Genomic DNA, 13479 nt, shown 5'->3' with positions numbered 1-13479 from the left:
TTCAGCTTCAGTTCAGCATTTCCAGGCTCTATATGCCCTGTCACAGCCCCAGCAGCAAGAGTGGAGAGTTGGCGTCTTCGTGCTTTTCTCGCCCCCCAGGCGGGAGGAGTGGGAGAGGGTGGTGGGTGTTTGTAATCACAAGAGAGGGAACTAAAGGGTCAAGGGGAGGTAAAATGTGGGTAGCAGAAGGGAAGTAATGGTTTTGCAACACAACCTGGAACTAGGAAGAAATAACCAAGGCCACAGTCTTGGTCCTACATGGCCGTCTGTCACTGGGGCCCGGGCAAGGAGGAAGCTGAATCAGCACCCCACAAGGCTCTCTGGGCTGGGCTCTAGACTAGAGCTATCTGGAGGGTGAGAAGTGTTGCTGTAGGACTCGTATTGGCAAAGTCTTGAAGGGATGTTCTGAGAACTGCATGGATTTCCCACCCCCACCCCCACCCCCACTTAAGCAGTGTGAAGTATGTTGAAAAAGATTACCCAGACTTTCCATCTAAATCCTCCAAGTTCATGTATCTTGAGAATTATGTGTCTACACTGCCAGTCGGGGCCAATTGTGGGAAATGACGGGATAAGGGTGAAGAGTTAGCTTGAGGCTGGCACAGAGGAGGAGGAGGAGGAGGAGGAGGAGGAGGAGGAGGAGAAGCCAGAGCTGGGGGGTTGTTAGGAACCTGGATGGAGTGAAAGTGAAGGGTGCATAGAGATGGAGCTCTGCTCTTCTCCTGCTGCTTCACTTTTCCCTCATGCTCCCTTCCTGAAAGTAGTCAAATGACTTTGGGCAGGAAAAGAAGTAGAGCTAATGTTTGCAGATTGGGGGACAGGATGGATGGGGAATGACAGGAGGGAGTTTCTATCCATTGCTGCCTCTCCTTGGCTTTTGATGAAGACCCTATGCCAGGTTATGAGGCAGGAGGTTATGGAGAAAAGGAAGAACGAGGCTGGGGAGTAGTAAGGAGTAGCAGCAGAACAGGATTTCCCTTCTTTCTTCACTCTCCTTCCCTCTTGATTCCCACTGGCTGATAGCAGGTGCTTAGGAAACTTTGTGGAATTGTCCTGTGGAAGCATATTCTTACATGCTGTTGATGGTGACTAAGATTAGGAGAGTAGCCTAGGGTAGAAGGAAGAGGTGAGAAAACTGAAGCCTCAGCAGATGTAGCCTGGGGTTGTGCTAGTGCGTGAAGGGAGGTGGGGAGCATGGAATGCTGTAGGAGTGTCCTGTAGTAGATAATGTCAGTGCCCCACCAAATCCCCTTGGCCCACTCTGGGGTCACCTGTAGCTTTGGTGGACAGTTACCGTACATCCCGACAGACCTGTGTGCCTCTGCCTGAGAGCTTTGTCTAGCCATAGCAACTTACTTGGCTTCTCAAAAGGCATGCTAGAAGTGCGGGGGGCTCCTCTCCCTAGGAGTAATCTTTGATCAACGATGGATGGAAATTAGTGGACAAATATCCCAGTTTCCTTACCCTTCGGTGGGAGAGTTCCGAGGTGTGTTCTACACACTCAGAGGGTCCTCAGTGAGACTGAGCACCAGTTGGCCACAGTGTTAACCTGCACATTAACACACCCTGGCTGGATTCCTCTCTTCCCCATCTCACTTCCCCATTCTCCCACGATAATTTCCGGTATCACTTCTCAAACTACTTGAACTCAAATCTTTGCCTCAAGGCCTGCTTTTGGGAGAATAAAAAACAAGATAGATCCCATCACAAAAAAAGAAATATAAATATGATAAAAGATGTCTCCACGTCTGCAAATAGCATACCTTATCACGGTATCATGTAGCAAGGTGTACTTCGCTTTTAACTCTGCCATTCTGGTTCCAGGAAGTTTTCCCATAGCATGTAACTAACAAAGAGAACCCAAGACCACGATTAGCCATCACACTCCTTATGCTTAAAGCAGAGATAAAATGGATATATGGATATCTTATAAGATCTTTCCAGTCGACATTAGAGAGGAAACACACCAGACAGGATGGTATATTACAAAAATGCTGGGTGTTTGCAGAAAATAATTCTAGTTCTATTCTGCCTCCAGTAAGCTCTACGTTCCTGAGCAAGGCTCTTACCTCTCTAGACTATGATTTCTCCATCTGCATATTGAGGGAAGGAATTGAGTTAAGTTCTTCCAATTCTAAGAAAACATATTTCTAGTTTTAGCAAACAGCCTGAATAGTATACATGTTAAGTTAAAAACTTACAACAATTTTTAAGTTGAGAGAACTAATAAATTATTTATTAGTAATAGCTGAGCGTCTATTACAAGCAAGTGTTATATTTCAGTTATTTCAAAGATGTTTTGTGAAGTAGGGATGAATCGCCATTTTAAACTAAGGTTTGGAAAGGTAAGTGATTTGTGTCAAAGTTACAGAGCTAGTTAAAGGCGGTGTGTCAGGATGTAAACCCAAGTGGTCCAGCTCTAAAAATCCACGACCACTCCCCTACACCACAATCTCTCTGCCTCTACTGTCGAAGAAACATGAGAGTTTGTTTGGTACGTAAAGTGCTATTATTTGTTTCTTTTTCATTTTGGGTAAAAGAACTTTTACTCTCAGAACTAGATGATAAGTAGTAATAGACATCACAGTGCAACACAAAACACTGAAGTTTTACCATAATGCAGTGAGCATTTGTGTTAGGTTTGACTTTACCTGAGCTGCTACTGACATAGTGTCAAAAAATGGAGCTAAAGGAAAGATTTGTGTTTATCAATGCCCTGTGGTTCTTACCTCCAAAATAGCTCCTGAATCCATCTGTCTCCCTCTCCTTTCTCTGTGACATCCCTGGCTAGTCTAAGTGACATCCCACAATAACGAAACCTCCACTGTCCCCCTAGCCTTCCCTGTGTCCACTCAAGGCCCTTGTCTGTCTACTTTCAGGGAGAGCTTTTAAAAAATCAAACAAGGTTTTGCTATGCTGGGTGTTCAGAACTCAAGTGGAATAGAATTCAAGACCCTGGGTGTGACCCCTGAGGTGCTGCATGACCCTGCTGCTTTCCAGTCTTCTTTTCCAACCCGCTTCTCAAGCTCTTAGTGCTCCAGCCACACTGCCTGCCTTTTATTTCTGTAAATGCACGAGTCTCTTTCCTTCCCCAGAGTCTCTGTGCTGGTCATTCCTCACTTTTCCTTGACTTCACCCCTATTCTTTCTTCATACCTCAGCTTAAATATCAATTTGTAATCAGGCCTTCTCTGACTTCTAAATTAAGATAGATACACACACCACTCACCCCAAAAGAATGCTGTACTTAATAACAGATGCCATATTACAATCTGCAGTAATAAAGAAATGTGACTAAAGAAATGTTACTCCCCAACTCATGTATAAGCACCATGAAGAAAGGGCCTGGGCTACTCTGTTCTTCACCGTATCCTCAAGCCAGCAGAACCCCAGACCTGGTGCAGGTACTTGGCAAACATGTGCTGCATGAGTGAATGAGTGTGGCTGATAAAATGTGATGGTCTGAGTCTCCACAGTAAGGTTTCATGGTCTCTCTACCCAAATCAGGGTAGAAAAAACAGTGTTAAATCCACTACGAAACCCTTTTGTGAAAGTGTTTGGGATCTTTTGAGAGTCACCTACAAGCTGGTACCAGACCTGGGTTCCAATCCTCACAACCCTCATTTTCTGTATATGGGTAGATATGTAAACAAGATTTTTTTAAGTTTTTATTTAAATTCTAGTTAGTTAACATACAGTGTAATATTAATTTCAGGTGTACAATTTAGTGATTCAACACTTCCATACAACACCCTGTGCTCAACACAAGTGCCCTTCTTAATCCCCATCACCTTTCAAACTTATCCCCCTCTGGTGACCATCAGTTTGTTCTCTGTAGTTGAGAGTCTGTTTCTTGGTTTTCCTATCTCTCTTTTCCCTTTGTTCATTTGCTTTGTTTCTTAAATTCCACATATGAATGAAATCATATGGTATTTGTCTTTCTCTGACTGACTTATTTTGCTCAGCATAATACTTTCTAGCTCCTTCCACATTGGTGCAAATGGCAGGATTTCATTTTTTATGGCTGAGTAACATTCCACGGTATGTACGTGTATGTATATATACATCATATCTCCTTTATCCATTCACCAGTTGATGGACATTTAGGCTCTTTGCATAATTTGGCTATTGTCCATAGGGCTGCTGTAAACATGGGGGTGCATGTGTCTCTTTGAATTTGTAATTTTGTATCCTTTAGGTAAATACCTAATAGTGCAATTGCTGGATCCAGGGTGGTTCCATTTTTAACTTTCTGAGGAAGCTCCATCCTGTGTAAACAAGATTTTTAAGCCCTGTGACAAGGTTCTACTTCTTGCTATATCAAATATCTTAAAATGTATTCATATGCCGCCTTAAATATAATTTACATGTAACTTTTTAAGTGTTGAGTTGCTGTTGGTAGGTTGACCTAATGTTACATTTTATAGATATTTAATTAAACACATTCTGGTTTTTCAGTTTTCTTTCTGTATTTTTGAGCTAATATGTAATTTACTTCAGATCGCAAGCATTTTCATTGGTTCCTAAAAACAGTATAGGACATAGGTACTGTGCCTTCAAGGTCTAATATGTTAAAAAAAAAAAAAAACAACTTTGCATCAGGGCACTCTTAAAGGAGAAAAAGTACTGGGAAAAAAGTTATGAAAAGGTTAAGTGTGTGAATGTGTGTTTGCATGTGTATGTGTGTGATATGAAGACCATGTGGGGACCAGTCTTGTAATTAGTCAACTAGGTAAGCCATTGGTAATTATGGACTCCTTTGTTTAGAAACAAATAGAGTATTTATAGTTTTGTTTTCAAGCTGAAAAGACTTTTTTGTCTCACCCATGGTCCTGCATGATGGAAGCAGAAGTAAATATGACATGGGTCCTGTCCTAAAGTAGCTCACAGTTTGAGAAGCTAGACACAAAAGAAACTATATAACACTTACACTATGCTCAGTAGTTTTATTGTTAGTAAATAACTGCATTCGGTATTTTGCAATCATTTCCTTGACATTGTAAGTTAAAGCAAGTAAGTAAAATTACAAATTACAGACCACTTCCAGGGGATGGAACTTCCAGAATGGTCACTTGAAGAGCTTGATGAATCTTCTACCTCAAAGAAACATTAATTAAACTCACCAGAATTATCTAACACAGCCATTTAAAGTCCCTGGAAACTGACCTAAGGGCATGCAAAAACTTTAGATGTATGTATTTGGCTCCCATTGCCCTGTCAGGGGGCCACGTAAGACTGAAAGGTGGGGTTAGGGGACAGCCATGAGGTCCAGACTGTCCTTTATGACGATTAAGACTATAACTCTATAAGCACCAAACTTCTACAAAGTGAGCTAATGGCCTTAGACCCTGGGAGAAGGGCCTTCCCTAATGGGAGAATGGTACTTAGGGATGAGAGCTGGCCTGGCTGGAGCTTTGGGGTGTGAATGTGTATCTGTGTGCGCGCACCTGTATGTATATGTGGTTTCGTTAGGTTGTGTGTAAATTTGCAAATTTCCTCTATGTATGTGTGTGTGTGTATATATATATATATATATATATATATATATATATATATGTATATGTAAGAAAAATAAAGCTTAACTGTCCCAGAAATCTAAAAAAAAACAAAAAAAACAAAAAAAAAAAACAAAAAACTTTAGATGTATGTATTTAATAAAATCTGAAACTCAGTAAGAACGGTGGGAGACTGTGGCACATGAACCATGAACTGCCTCCATTGCCCTGAGGTCCATGTTGTGGAAGAACTATTCCAGGAAGGCTTGGCAGCCAGTAAAGAGCCCATCTCCCCCACCTTCCTATTGTTAAAGACCTATTCAGGTGGGTGGGGCAAGGTTAAAAATAGAAAGGCAAGAATATCTACATCAGAGGCATCAGAGACTGCACACTTCAGGGGAGATACACTTCACAGAATTAGTCCAGCCAAGTCACTAAACAAATAAGCAAATGAACAATGCTAACAAAAATGTAACAGCAACAACAAGAAGCCTGGGAAGATTCAGAAACCAGAGTTGTTACAATATATTATCTAAAATGTCCAATTATCAACAAAAAATTATGAGCCCTTCAAAGAAACGGGGGAAAACGGCAAAAACTCTTAACGTTTTTTTTTTTTTTTTTTAATTTAATTTTTGGGACAGAGAGAGACAGAGCATGAACGGGGGAGGGGCAGAGAGAGAGGGAGACACATAATCGGAAACAGGCTCCAGGCTCCGGAAACAGGCTCCAGGCTCCGAGCCATCAGCCCGGAGCCTGACGCGGGGCTCGAACTCATGGACCGCGAGATCGTGACCTGGGTGAAGTCGGACGCTTAACCGACTGCGCCACCCAGGCGCCCCATCTCGCGACCTGGGTGAAGTCGGACGCTTAACCGACTGCGCCACCCAGGCGCCCCAAACGGCAAAAACTCTTTAGGTGGGTAGCAGGTGTTGGACTTAACCAAGACTTCAAAGCAGCTATTATAAATATGTCCCGACAATGAAAGGAAACCACATTTAAAGAATTAAAGGAGAGTGTAATGATAGTTCATCAAATAGCAAATATCAATAAGGTAGAAGAATAAAAACTAATATGTTAAATGATGTTCTTTGGTCAGTAAGAATGTATGGTTTTTGTCTTTTTATGTTTGTTTATCTGTATCTTCTAATTTTCTCCAACACATATGTATTGCTTTTAATAATAAGAGGTTATGGGGCGCCTGGGTGGCGCAGTCGGTTAAGCGTCCGACTTCAGCCAGGTCACGATCTCGCGGTCCGGGAGTTCGAGCCCCGCGTCAGGCTCTGGGCTGATGGCTCGGAGTCTGGAGCCTATTTCCGATTCTGTGTCTCCCTGTCTCTCTGCCCCTCCCCCGTTCATGCTCTGTCTCTCTCTGTCCCAAAAATAAATAAACGTTGAAAAAAAAAATTAAAAAAAAATAAGAGGTTATTAAAACATGCTTGAAAACTATTGCTGTAAACAACAGAGATTCAGAGCAAAATTTCAAACTAAAGTGTGCCATGATCAGATCCAACTGGCATATACAGACAGATTCTAGGTCAAAGGTAGTGAAAACTCAGCTGTGTTTTCCCTAAGTTAAGTCTCTTCTAAAACACCAGTTAATGGAAGCCTGGTGGTAGGTGGCCAGGGGTACATGTTGGTGGGTTTTATGGCCACAGAAAAAGCAGGACGGCTAGAGAGGTTTCCTTTCCTACTTGTTTCCAACACTCCAGAAGCCATACTGCCTTTGATGCCTACAAATCTGTCAAGAAAGCTGGCAGGGCAAAACATCTGATATGTTTTTATAGTTTCTATATAAATTGGAAAAAGTTAAGTCATAGACGTTTAGAAAGAGGATTGATAAGCTATATTTTATTTGGTCTACTTTCCTAAAAACAAATCTGTCTTAAAAAGAAAAAGACCAAACTGTAAAGAATGGATTTTAGCCTCCTTAAAAATAAAATTCATAATCTAGATGTAATACTCATCAAACAGTGACTTTCTGTGAAATTGTAAGCTGTCTCCTTAAGCAGGTCTATCTCTGGTTGGAAACTTGAGACTTAATTCTAATAGATGAAATGTTTCACTTATAAACATGGAAAAAATAGTTGCATTTTCACACTGCATGATACAAATGGGCACAGAAAACAAGTTTGTCATGTTTTAAAAATGCGGGATCTAAGAAATAGTACATAAGACCCAATTCAAATTGTCAAAGAGTATACATAAGGAAAGGTTAGATAGTATGTCATTAAGTTCATAAATATGATTGCACAATAGGTACTTGTGTTACTGAATTGCCTTGTTGGTAATTGAGACTGGAAGGAAACATTTACTCTAGAGCTGAAAGTTTAACAAGAGTTCATGATTCATGGATAGCATGTAATGATATGGAAAAAATTTCAAAAATGGAAATTCTAAGACATTCCAAGGAAAGTAAGAACTTTCACCAAGTGAACTGATCTGGAAGGGGGTCAGCATGAGGAAACAATTAGGTGTTTGTGTGGGCGTCTACAGGGCAACCACAGTGACCATGGTTTTTAACCTACTCTATTCTTGTTGCCTCTTTGACATTACCTATTTATTGGTTTGATCTTATCCTCATGAATAGTTGGCTTTGTCGGGGTAGTATAAACTTGAAAGCATAAATATCCTTAGGATCCTTATCTGCCACTCACCTGCTCCCTTTCTCTACTAGAAATAAACAATCTAGCCATTTGAAGCAGTTTCCAAATGCAGTTGAGCTCTCAACAATGCTTCCTTACTCCTTTTGTTTGACTTTCCGCCTTGGTTGTTATATCAAGCGTCAGCTTTCCCTTATAGGTAACTCATTCACCAAACAAAATTAGGCCACCTGAACTCATCTACATCAAAAGATCTATTTATTTATAGCCACACCCACCCTTAACTTCTTCCCCCAAATTTCAAAAATGAAGTCTTCCTTTCCTCTTGGTTAAGGCAAGCCTATCCATCTGTGTTTTCAAATATATACTCTCCTATTTCTTCCTAGGCATTAAAGCAACAGTTATACCTCCCTCTCTTTTATAATCTCTATTTCTCCCTCTTAACTGGCTCAGCGTAGTATTGTAGTCAAGTACATCACAAGTGGACTTTGATTTGAATTCCAGCTCTACTACTTTTTTTTTTAAATTCCAGTATAATTAAAGTCCAGTATAAGTTCTGTTATATTCAGGTGTACAATATAGCGACTCAGCAATCCTAAATATTACTCAGTGCTCATCATTAGTGTTCTTATTCCGTCATTTATTTCCCCCATTCCCCTGGTTCCCTCTGGTAATTATCAGTTCTCTCATTTGAATCTGTGTTTTTGTTTGTCTCTTTTTTTTCTGTCTTTGTTTTGTTCAGCTCTATTACTTTTTGACCTTGTAACTTGGAGTAATATTTAGTCAAGCTGTGCTTCAGTTTTTATAGTTTGTAAAAGACAAAAAGACAGAAGTAGTCCCCATTTCATAAGTCCATAGTGAGAACTACATTAGTAATTACATATGAAGTATTTGGTGTAGTATCTAGGACCAAGGGCTTAATCAATGGCAGTAATTTTATTAGTATCATTATTGACATTATCCTCAACCTATGAATGTCTTTCTCATTTAAAAAACAAACAACACAGGGGTGCCAGGGTAGTTCAGTCAGTTGAGCCTCAGACTCTTGATTTCAGCTCAGATCATGAATCCCAGGGTTCTGGGATCAAGCTTCACATAGGGCTCTGGACAGAGCATGGAACCTGCTTAAGATTCTCTCTTTGTCTCCCTCCCTCCCCTTCCCTCTCCCCATCTGCCTCTCTCCCGCTCTCTCTGTCTCTAAAAAAACCCAAAAAACCACAAAACACACACACACACACACACACACACACACACACACACACACACACACACACAAAACCCTAACAACACAAAATCTACGCTGGATGCTGTGCTCCTTTCTCTCTCTCTCTTTCACTCTCACTTCAGCTTTCTTCAGGAGAGGAGTCTCTGTTCTGTGTCTCCACCCCCTTACCTTCCGGGCACTCAGGGAGTTGTAGTCCCCGGCTTGCCAGCACTTAACCAAACTAATAAATGGATGTATGACTAATTTCTCTGGCAGATTTTGATACTTTTCTCTTAACCACCGTTTTCCAGTAATTTGTTTATGATATATCTTGATGTGGTTTTGTTTGGCCTGAGATTTGTTCACAATTTTGGATCTGTGAGCTTATAGTTTTCATGAAATTTAGAAAAATTTTAGATGTTGGTTTTTCAAATATTTTTTCTGCCCCCCCTCCTTCCTTCTGTGATTAATTATTCATATATTTGGCCACTTGATGTCCACAGATCACTGATGTTCTCTTTTTTATCTTATACTCCTTTTTCTTTGTTTCATTTTGAATAGTGTCGATTGTTACCAAAACCTACCAATCTTTTTTCTTTAGTGTCCAATCTGCTATTAATCCCATCCAGTGAATTTTTTATCTCAGATACTATGTGTTTCATCTTTAGAAGTTTAATTCAAGTCTTTTTATAACTTTCTCTTCTCGCATTATGTTTATGCTTCCTTCCACCTTTTCACCAATATTAAAATATGTATAATATCTGTTCTGATGTCCTTGTCAATTAATTCTATTTCCATGTCTACTCCATTGTTTGATTTTTCCTGTCATTATAGGTCATATTTTCCTGTTTCTTTGCGTGCCGGACATTGTGAATTTTACGCTTTTGGGAAATGGATTTTTTTTATATTCCTTTAAATATTTTTGGGCATTGTGAGTCACAGTTGAGTTACTTGGAAACAGTTTGATCCTTTCAAGGCTTACTTGTAATCTTTGTTAAGGAAGTTCAGAATGATCTTTTGTTTAAGGCTAATTTGGCCCCACTACCGAATCAGTGCCCATATGTCAGGAGGTCTTTCTGTCCTGATTTGGCTCTATGTGAGTTCCAGATATGGTTCAACACCCTCCTCTCTGGGAGTTCTTTCTCCAGCCTCAGCAGTATCCTTACAAGCACGCACTGACCAATATTCCTCTGCAGTTCTCTGGAGCTTCCTCTCTGTGAAACTCTGCCCTCTCCTCACCTATGTATTTTAGCCAACTTGGCCTCCATGAATCCCAAACTCTGTCTCCACAAATCAGCAAGATCACTTAGTTCTGCTTGGGGTCCCCCTCCCTAAGCTATCATTACTTGGAAACACTGAGTAGTGAGATGGGGCGATGATAGTTCTTAATTTATTTACCTACCCCCTCCCCTCAGAGATTACTGTCCTGTGCTATTTGTTGTCCAAAGTCTGAAAACCATCATTTCATCTAATTTGATTTGATCTTAGTTGTTTAAGGTAGGAGGGTATATCTGGTTCCTGTTACTCCATCTTAGTTGGAAATGGAGCCCCAATGACCTCTTAATTATTATATTCAAATGACATTCCTCTGTCCTTAGATTACTTGATGATTGTATGCCATTTATTACTATTGACTTATCATTCCTGGAACTCTCTCCTCTTCCAGTTACTGTACTATATCATCTCATGGTTCTCTCTCTTGCTCTTCTGTTTGCTTCTCCAGTCCTCCCTTTCAAAGTTGGTGTCCTCCAGGATTTGGTCCTTATCCTTTTCCTCTTTTTAAATTACTTACTTTCCCCAGGGCGTCTTATTTATTCCCATAGTGTGAACTACCGCCTACATGCTGATGGTCCCCAAGCAGGGGAGTCTACATGCTGTTACTGGTCTAGTTAGAACTTGATTTGTTCAAGGGCCTTGTTAAGACTATGGGAGTTATGGTGAAAGAATAATAAGTGTCTTCTTTGTCTAACACCTGGAATACATGAAATTGTTTCCTTAACACAATATCGACATTCAGGTATTGTGACCATTTTTTTTTAGAGAGAAATGTATTATCATGTGGCATTTTGTCTATAGATTTTGTTGAACCAGATATTGTCAGATAGTTTTATAGAATAAACAGAATCTGTAACTCTTTGCTGAGCATGTGGCAATTAGATAACCACTTCCTCTGACTTCAAGTCTTTTCTCCCTTGAATATGTCCTCCATGCTGCCAGCAAAACACAATTTAAAAACACAGTTTTCACCTTGCTTTAAACCCTTCAAAGGATCCCATCACCTTCAGGATTAACTCTAGGTCCATTAACATGCTGTTCAAGGGCTTTCATTATCTGGCAGTTGCCACCCTCTCCAAACCTATCTCCTCCCTTTCTAAATCTCCCGTGACCATTTCAGTTCTGGGTCATCTCCTGTGAATGGCAGAATGATGTCTTTCCCCTTCGCCCCCAAAGATGTGCACATCCTGATCACTGGGACATTTCTAGAGATATTTTACCTTACAGGGCAAAAGGGATCTTGCAGATGTGATTAAGAGTGTGGACCCTGAGATACGGAGGTTATTATGGACTATCTGGCCAGGCCGCAGCTACTCACAGGAGTCCTTAAAAGTCCTTAAAACCAGAGGAACTTTCCTGGCTGGGTTAGGGAGATGAAATGGAATGAGGAGGAAAGATTGGAAGTGTGAGAAGGACTTGACCTGCCAGAGGAAGGGGGTCATAGGACAAGGACTCTGTGTAGCCTCAAGAAACTAGAAAAGGAAAAGAACCAGAAATTCTAGGAGAGACTCCCAAAAAGAATATGGTCCCACCTAAACTTTGATTTTAGTCCACTGAGGTCTGTGTTGGACTTCTGACCTACAGAATTAGAAGATAATAAATGTGTGTTGTTTAGGCCACTGCGTTTGTGGTAATTGGTTAAAGAGCAGTAGAAAAAGAATACAGTTCCCAACCATACCATGCCTTGCATGTTATATTCCCTTATCTTCAGTTTCTTCTCTCTCTTGTCCACTTGAAGAGCTCTTACTCTACCTTTGAAACATCTCAGTGGTCACCACCAGAGACACTGCCAGGCAGAATTCTTTTCCTGTCTTTTTAGATGCATTTGCTATTGTACTCGTTATACACTATTAACGAAATAATGATTAAACATGTTTCTTCCCACCAGGCTGTGTACTCTTTGATGATGGAATCCCTACCCCTTTATTCATCTTCGAGCCCTAGCACATGGCTTGGTATCTTGTAAGTGCTCGATAGTGTTCACTAAACTGTTGTTGATTTCACCTTATCTTAAAACAAATGATGCAGTTGGAAGAACTCTTGTTCATTCACTTCCTTCCATTCCAACCTCCCCATTAGAGAAGGTGGGCATAAAAGAGGAACAGAGCAAGGTAACTTGGCCTGAACATAGACTCGAAAGAGCAGAGAATGTGCTGTACAAAACCAGCTGCCTCACCCACAGCTTCTCTCCTCCCTTCTGTGTGGCTGGCAGGGTGCACAGGATGAGCAAAGAGGCCAGGGACTGTTCTCCCACAGCTGTCTTGTTCCTCTGGTGGCCCATCATAGAAATGCGAGGGGGAGGCTACAAGTGGCAAACAGGGCCTCCCAAGAGTTAAGGCATTAAGTGCAGTGGACACTGTGGATGAGTACTGCAACTGCTTAGCTATATGTAAGACTTCAAAGTTAAGTTATAATAGTTTTAAGATAACATGTGCAGCCAAATAAATAAAAAGCAGGCCTAAACACATACATGCTAAAGGGTGGCATTCCTTTAAAACACTCACATTTGTCCCCCTGAAACTACGATTACAGTTTTCCCTTGTTTAAAAATTTTCCCCTTCTCTTCCAAAGATCATGAGGAGAAATGTAGCAGGTTGGAGTGGCTGTGAACCTGGGAGGCAGGAAGTGAGCCAGATTAAAACCCAGATGCCTCTTCAAGAGCTTCAAAGGGTGAACTAATGATTGAGAGCAAAGAACCTAACTGGGCCAGAGACATGAGAGGCAGAACATAACTGGAGTCAAGAAAAAGAGCCAGGTTAAAACCAGTGAATGATGAACATCACAAAATAGGAACCAGAGGAGTAGGCATTGGGGGCAGGGGTGGCATGAACCCCAGAAAGGATTGTGTTGCTGGCTGATTCTGACCAATCAGCTTTCAGTCTTTCACATCCAAAGGTCCCACC

General features: G+C 41.0%; 1 protein-coding gene across 5 annotated transcripts in view; it reads right to left on the bottom strand.

Annotated features, from left to right (window-relative positions):
• Positions 1–13479, bottom strand: part of CCDC146 (coiled-coil domain containing 146) — a 114812-nt gene that overhangs the window by 38343 nt on the left and 62990 nt on the right. For all 5 annotated transcript variants that reach the window (XM_045052294.1, XM_003982693.6, XM_019825377.3 and 2 more), the window contains one exon: positions 1764–1846. In XM_045052294.1, coding sequence (XP_044908229.1) covers positions 1764–1846 — 83 coding nt within the window. The remainder of the gene's footprint in view (positions 1–1763; positions 1847–13479) is intronic.

Source organism: Felis catus, chromosome A2 (genome assembly GCF_018350175.1).
Source record: "Felis catus isolate Fca126 chromosome A2, F.catus_Fca126_mat1.0, whole genome shotgun sequence".
NCBI lineage: Eukaryota > Metazoa > Chordata > Mammalia > Carnivora > Felidae > Felis > Felis catus.
This window is presented reverse-complemented; position numbering and strand designations above follow the sequence as displayed.